General features: G+C 39.4%; 1 protein-coding gene across 1 annotated transcript; it reads right to left on the bottom strand.

The window, feature by feature from the left end:
• Window positions 1-706: 706 nt before the first annotated feature.
• LOC140146055 (talin rod domain-containing protein 1-like) lies at window positions 707-6,027 on the bottom strand. The gene is given in 3 exon segments (XM_072167802.1): window positions 707-2,320; window positions 2,322-2,834; window positions 5,371-6,027. Coding segments are annotated over 2 exon segments (1,071 nt in total). The 5' UTR covers window positions 2,474-2,834; window positions 5,371-6,027; the 3' UTR covers window positions 707-1,401.
• Between the last annotated feature and the right edge of the window lie 1,827 nt (window positions 6,028-7,854).

Below are 7,854 nucleotides of genomic sequence, written 5' to 3'. Positions count from 1 at the left end.
CAACATTGTGTTACCATGGTTACGTAACACCATGCTCACAACCCATAATAATTTTCTGTAAACAAAAGAGGTCACAAAGTTGCCATCATACTACAAGATGAGGATTCAAAATACCATAACAAAATTACAGGTGATTATAAAATACTGTTATCATTTATATAACCTTCACAAACAGGTGTGTGAAGGGACTGGAAACGGCTTCAATTCCACTCATTGTACAACGCGAGTTGCTGGTTTACAAATTATCCTCAGAATTGAGCAAGCATGCATAATATGTTGATTGATAGACCCTGGTACGAATCCCGACACAGTTACAACACAGTGCATGACTTGCCTTACATGATACCAAAGGAACTGACTCTAGAAATGCCAACATAAATCACCAAAAAACATTGTACCGTATTTTAAGAATTATTTCAGTATAAAAATCAGTAGGAACAGAAAGCGTATGGTGTAGGCCTACACATTCCAGGAATATGTGTAATTTGTTTGTTCTACATTTCCACAAAATTTTATCCAAATCCTATGCAAATGATTTTCAAAGCTACATCTAGATATTACATGTTCGAAAAATCATACTAATTGTGCACAATTTTTGGATGATTCTTTGGTATTTTGAAGGGAAACATGAGTAAATAATAAGAAATCGAACATCCCTGCAATTCCCTCCCTCAGCGCAAGAATTGTAATTGAAGGTTGTAAAGATAATCCAATAACAATAGCCATCAAAGCAGTTTCCAGTCACTTCACCCACAGTCCTTGTTCTACTCAACCCTGATCTTCAGTGCATATGCACACTTAAGTGTGTGTTGTGTACAACACAGGCTCTCAATTATATTTACTTACGGGCCACATAGAGGGCCATTTTGAACCAATTTCAAACCAAACCCCAGGACCAAACCCATGTTTACTGTACATGTACATTTCAGAAAGTCTGTTCAATGGCCAACCAGAATTGATCGGCAGGTAAGATTGGACCTGATTGAGAACCCTTGGTGTACAATATATCTACATACATGCAGCAAGGTAAAAAATTTGATGGGACAATTTGATCTTTTATGTTTTATTTATTTTTCCTCTGAAGTTTTGAAATCCTGCAAAGAAAATCGGGTCAAATGTCATCAATTGGTAATTTTATTACTGTGTGTACAATGTATACCCTTGGAGTTTTATTTCAATTCCTTCAATAAAACATGTTCATTTTTAGCGGAATGAGATTTTGACACTTTATGTTACAAAACAAACAAATTTTTAAATGTAACACACCATTTGCAAGTTTCAGGGTTGGTAACAACACAACAATTACTTTTGGCCTATGATTACTACCATAAGTCGAAAACAGAGGAGAGAGTATACTGTATACATGTCACTTGAATAGATTACTTTGATGACTACATAGATCTACATTGTATGTCCTTGATCCCCATTATTGTTACCGGTACCTTTATTGTTTGTATGGTGGGAATTTGTCGAGTTGGAAGAAACATTGGACGGTAACGTTCTTGGGGACGCTTTGTCTCTAAGCGCCTGCGACAATAGTTTGGCACCATCAACGATTGCAGCACAACATGAGGTCATTCTATACAACAATTCAGGGTTGCCAGTATCAAAACTGGCAGCTCGCGTCACATTGCATAACTGGACGCAAGAACTGGCAATGCTCATACATCCCCCTAGAATAGCAGTCTGAATTTTCTTTCCACTCTCCGTTAGCTGTGCTTGAGTTCCTACGTGCTCTGGTTCAGTTGCGTAGTCCACAAGCGCTTGGCATGATTGCACTAGAGGTTTAGAAAAGGACACGCAGCGTAACCTGCTGCGTTCATCCAACGTAGTCTTGTAACGACGGATGCTTGATAGTAGTGTGCTCGTGCAAGCTGTCACACTTTTGATCGCAAGTTTGAATTGTTCTTTATGAAATTGATCATCATTGGCATCACTGGCAAGCTTACTGGCATTGGTTAGGATGGTCAAACTTTTTGCAATATCTGTGGAGACATCCACCACAACTTGAGGAGATAACTCGGCAGCCGGAGTAATCTGTAATCTAGTACATCCTTGTTCAATATCACATTTGGCTCTTGTTATTTTGTACCTATCGATCACACCCGGCACAGCTTGTTTTGATCCGATTTCGGAAATGGCAGCTAGATAAGCCGCATGACTTGAGCACTCTATGATAGTTACCACAAGATCTGTTAGTTCTTGCAAAGCTTCAGATGTCTCATGCAGCTGGTTGTTCATCAAATGAGCCCGAACGTCTCGAGTCAATATAGCAAGCCCTTTAGTCCGTGCAATCAGAGTGTCTCGACACTTGGGTAGGACTCCCCAGAGCCATGACAGTCTCTGTATTCACAGGGCGTGGGTCACTAGTTAATAATAGCATGTCAGCTACTGCTTGGATTTTCTTAGCACAAAGGTTGCACACAACATTTAGTGATGTCCGAGAGAAAAGCTCACCGTGAGAAGCTGCCATCCCTCAGGCACTCCATCGACACTGCAGAGAGCAGTAGGCATTGATATAGGACAGATGAAGTGATAAAGACTGCAAGATTACACGGTGTCTGCTTTCTGCTTAGGCAAGCGCAAGACATGATCTTTACTTTTATTATATAGCACCATTTAAATTGGAGGTAAATATTCAACACAAAATGTGAAAAAAAAAAAAGTTGCTGGTTTCAAACCTTGACTGGTGTAATGTTCCAAGTTGAACAAGAGACTGGAATGGATCCTGTGGGTCAATACAAGACTTACATGATCTTGTTGGTTCTCTTTGCTTCTTCATTTAAATGTGTTTTGTTCACACTCTAATGCAGTCTGGTTGCTTATCAATATTCCTAAAAAGAGAAAAAAAAATAGAATTTAATATTAGATATGAATAGGTACAAATTTGGCCCTGATATTTAACAATTTTTTTAAAGAAACCTGCATTTAATAGATGATTTGAGATCACCATATGATAGCTGCCACAAGATCTTGGTTCTTGCATGGCTTCCGTGTCTCAGCTGGCTGGTTGTCCTGAACAGCAAGTACCAAATTCAAACCATGGAAAGGGGAGCAAACAGTTATGAATCAGGCCAATTTACACCAATTTCAATGGGGCTAATTAGGTATTCATGCGGTCATCATACATCTCGGGCCCTCATGATCTGATTCCCACCAAATTTAGACTGTGGATGTTTTTCATCATGTTCTACTGAAATATGGTTATGAAAATGCTGAAATGCAAAAAAGAAAATTTTATGACGTCACACTTCAGTACTCTATGGGTGTCTACTGTCTATCGCATAGCAAGTTCGGCAAGCGGTGTGGAGGTAATGTTCACAATTTAGCGATGTACATGTGCTGCCACACAAATTCAATGGCGAGGCAGCAAAATGCAGCAGAGGTCATGAGGGATAAGGCAACAGAAATTCCATACAAGAACTTTTAGAACTTGTATGCTGCTTCAGTTTTCCAAATTTATATCATTTTCTTTGAAAAATCCAACTGCTTTGAGCACTAGCCATAGAGGACCTGCATGCTTTTATTGATTGGCTCCAAACAAAGAATTTGAACCAGTGTCCTTCACCGGAATCATCGCCCAATAGTCCATTCAATCAAATGTTGTCAACAACCTATTTGATCGTAGTGCATTTGTTATGTGTGCGAGACAAACTGTTGTGGTAGATTGCAATCATGCGAAGTCTGTCATTTGAGAAGTTCGCCATATTTACGGTATGATACGTCATATACCGTATACATGTATGCATAACCTCTATAATGATTTCTAGAATGAGGCATCGACTAAGGTCACATGATCGCATAGTCTTCACCACAGCCAGCTTGGTTCCACTCCCTCCGCCTGTTTGTGTGCAGGGAGCGAAACCAAACTGGCTTCGGAAAGACTACTCCGACCCATCTGTGGAAAAATCGTAATTTTGCTAATTGCTAGTGCCATAGACTTCATAGAGCCGTATTTCTTTTCAAAATATCTCACTTGCAATGAATCACCTCGTAATCGGAAGGTTGCCATCGACCCATCGTGTTGTGCCCTTGAATAAGGTACGGTACTTTATCCCGATTACTCCTCTCCACCCAGGTGTACAAATGGGTACCGGCATTCTTTAATGCTGGGATTGGGAAGGTAACCGATTCGCTGTGGAGGAGGTGTAGCGATCCTCCGGAGGGGGTAGGGTACTCAATCTTGGTTTGGGTAGGGGTGTGCCACTGAGAATATGAAAGAGGATCCATTAATTTACCAATTTTTAAAGAAATTTGGACCCATTGATATACAAAATTTAAAATTTTGGCCAAATTCAACACAATATATATCTTAATTTTTACAACTTTCCCCCCAAAACTTTGTAAGGCAAAATTTTCACACAAAAATTGAGAATTTTTTTTTAAAAAAACCCATCCATATATACCAAAATTGGAAAGAGGTCATTGATATACCAAAAGGCCGAAAATGCTACACATGTTTGCGGCACATAGCCACACATCCCTGTATGGTCATTTGTACTGAGTACTCCCCCCCCCCGGAGTGATCCCTCTACACTCTACAGCAACATTACATAGACGCATGAGTCTGGCCCAATCACCAATGAAAGAGAGATGGGCACTCCGTTCACTGTACAGGTTCCCCTACTGTTTTCCTTTAGAAGCCTTTTTAGTGTTTTATTTAAAAGGCAACCCAAGAATGTGTGCCAAAAATTGCTTCCCCCCCTTTCGCTCGTCAAAAATTTCTTGCCCCCCCATTTTACCCTCCCCACCAGGACTCATAATTATTGCACAACCCCTTAATATGTAGAAAGGATACATGTGACCTGAAATTTGTAACGCAAATATTTACAAGTTACCAGTAACTGAATTGGTGCTATGTGAATTGTGATAATCACCTATTCATTGTCTAACTTTTTTGGTGGAGAATAGATTCCATGTAGAGAAGAAATGTCAGAATGATATAACTGAGGAAGGATAACATTACATGTCTGTGCTGCCGAAACAAAGTTAGAAGTGGACAACTTGGTGAAAACCTAAAATATATTTACCATGACACCAGCAAGATGGCTTCATCATAACATTTAATAAATGTATTTTGTGCATGCAATATATGCCAATCCCAATATCCAGCAGATATTGAATCATCCATGCAGAATTATGTCCTACTAGAACTACTCACAGTCACTCCAATGTGGCATAACATACAGCAATTCATCACTATCAAAATAAATACCAATATTGTACTTGACTCAAACCACAAAGAAATTCCATTAACACAGCAGAACAAAGCACAAAATTTTAGTTTGCCAAAATCAGTCGCGTGTCTGTTGGTACGGCTCAATGAACACAATCCTAACAGTGAACACTCAAACATCACAAGCTACTGACCTCACGTGTGTACACCTCTGGTAGGAACTCTTTTGGTCTTCAACCTTCTGCCATGTCTGTAGATGTTGAAACTGAATAATGTTCTGTGTAAACGGAGAGGGAGAAATTCCCAGCTGGGCCAGTGTGTATGCCCGGTGTACATGCACCAACCTCACTGTACGGTCCACCTACAGCGCGGTTCAAGATACCGGTGAATAATGAATATGGAGTCGTGTATGTAAATGTATGAATCTCCCGGTTTTTATTCACAACATACACACCACACATACACTGTTGTATTGGCTTATTGTAAGAGCCAATGCTGTATTGTATTGTAAGCACGGAAACAAGGTCATATCATGCGCTAAATCGACCACACCCAACCGCCTGGGTCACGGACTCACACGGTCCATCAAAATCAATGCTGCTGTTGAGCTGTACAGTCATGAAAACAGCATGGAGATACCGCATCATGTGCTTGCAGTCTCAATGTATCTTTGAACGTCGCAAGAGAAAAGTTGCACATTTTTGCACTGCTTTAAAATTTCTACCGGAAATGTTTAACGTTTATGTCAATGTTTATCTCCCACAGCTGAGCTGCGATATGCGAGGCACAATCACATGTGTTGTCAGTTCAGGTACACAGCACTTCAAAATTATGACTCATTTTGTGTGGAATCCCCATATCTGAAACGTCCACTCATGCTCATCACACATCTGGCAGTGCATTACCTCGGACCTCGGTAGTTTCTATTCCCCCATTCGACAAACACAAATTTTTGTATAAAACGCGTCCTAATTGCTTTGAAAACCAGCTAAAATAGAAACCTCCGATTAGACTTGCGTCAAATCTTTCCCCGTTTTCTAATGAAGTAATAATTTTCAATATTTAAGGGGATGGCATTTTCTTCGGAAGGGGAGGGGGTCCAAATATACGGGGGGCATACATTTTGGAAAGAAAATAGGGAAGGGGTCATACAATTTTTGATAACCAAAATGTAGTGAGTCACAAGATACAAATACTGTGTTTATTTTATTCAAAAAGACTGATTTCAATACTTTTCTGTTTATTAAAAAGTAGTCCGACGAATAGGGCCTATAGGACCTGTTTATTTTTCTTAGTTACCAACTATACTCTGCCTCTGATCGCTCAAGAAAGTGAAACCACAAAAATCCACTAACCGCCCCTCCCGAAAAAATGGAAGTCGCGGTTCGTCTTTCTTGCGCCATGTGAGTGATCATAGTGTGAAATGAGTATAATCAGGTATAATCTGGTAACTTAGAAAAAAAAGGTCAGTCCTACTCGTCGGACTAGTTTAAGGGGTAAGGTAGGCCTATATCCTATATCGGATCGGTGGTGGTGGGGGTCATAAAATTTTTGTGGCCGAAATTCGCAATTTTATTGACGCTGATGTCTTTTGTATTTATTTAATGTAGGCCTAGGCCTATTTATTTAGGCCTATGATCCAATAAAGTAAATAAATAAATAAGGAAGTAAATAAATCCAAATGAATAAGTAAATATTACGGTGTCTGATCTCCGCCAAACTCCCCCTTTTATAATTCATCTCCCCAAATTTTCAGTTTTCCCCCTTTTTGCGAAATGCTTTCCCCCTTTTTCAAATATTTTCCCTTTCCCCCTTTTCCCATAGTTCCCCCTTTTCGACTTTCCCCCTTTTCAAATAGTTCCCCCTTTTCGACTTTCCCCCTTTTCAAATAGTTCCCCATTTTCAAATTTCCCCTTTTCATATGAGTTTCCCCTTTTCGAATTTCCCCTTTTCATATAGTTTCCCCTTTTCGAATTTCCCCCTTTTCATGTTTCCCCCTTTTCGAATTTCCCCTTTTCATATAGTTTCCCCCTTTTCGAATTCCCCCCTTTTCATATAGTTTCCCCTTTTCGAATTTCCCCCTTTCATATAGTTTCCCCCTTTTCGAATTTCCCCCCTTTTCATATTTTTCCCCTTTTCGAATTTCCCCTTTTCATATAGTTTCCCCCTTTTCAATTTCCCCTTTTCATATAGTATCCCCCTTTTCGTTTTTTCCCTTTTTCATATAGTTTCCCCTTTTCGAATTTTCTTTTCACCTTTTACATAATACCATTTTAAAAACAGATATCCCCCATTAAAATAGTTTCTCCCTTCTTAAATTTTTACTCCCTTTTTTTTATTCCCCCGTTTGACGATGCGTAGGCTTTACCAGTAGGCACCGACCATCTATAGTGCCAGCCTTCATAGCTTCGATCGTGCATACATGTACTTTGATATTGAAATAGGTCCAGCCTACACGTTGAAAGCACGTGATTGTCTGATACAAATTCTTGAGCTAAATAAAATGAATAAAATGATACTTATTATGTAATTTATGAATTCTAATTCTATAGGATATAGATCTACATTTAAGAAAAATCATAATCGGAATTATATCATGCAACTAAATATAGGCCTAGACCCAGGAAAAGGCCAGGAGATTGGAATTCGAATCAATTAGATTGCCCTATTAATCGTTA

This window comes from Amphiura filiformis, chromosome 1 (assembly GCF_039555335.1).
Source record: "Amphiura filiformis chromosome 1, Afil_fr2py, whole genome shotgun sequence".
Taxonomy (NCBI): Eukaryota; Metazoa; Echinodermata; class Ophiuroidea; order Amphilepidida; family Amphiuridae; genus Amphiura; species Amphiura filiformis.
Note: the sequence above shows the minus strand (reverse complement) of the source record. Positions and strands in the feature narration are given on the sequence as shown.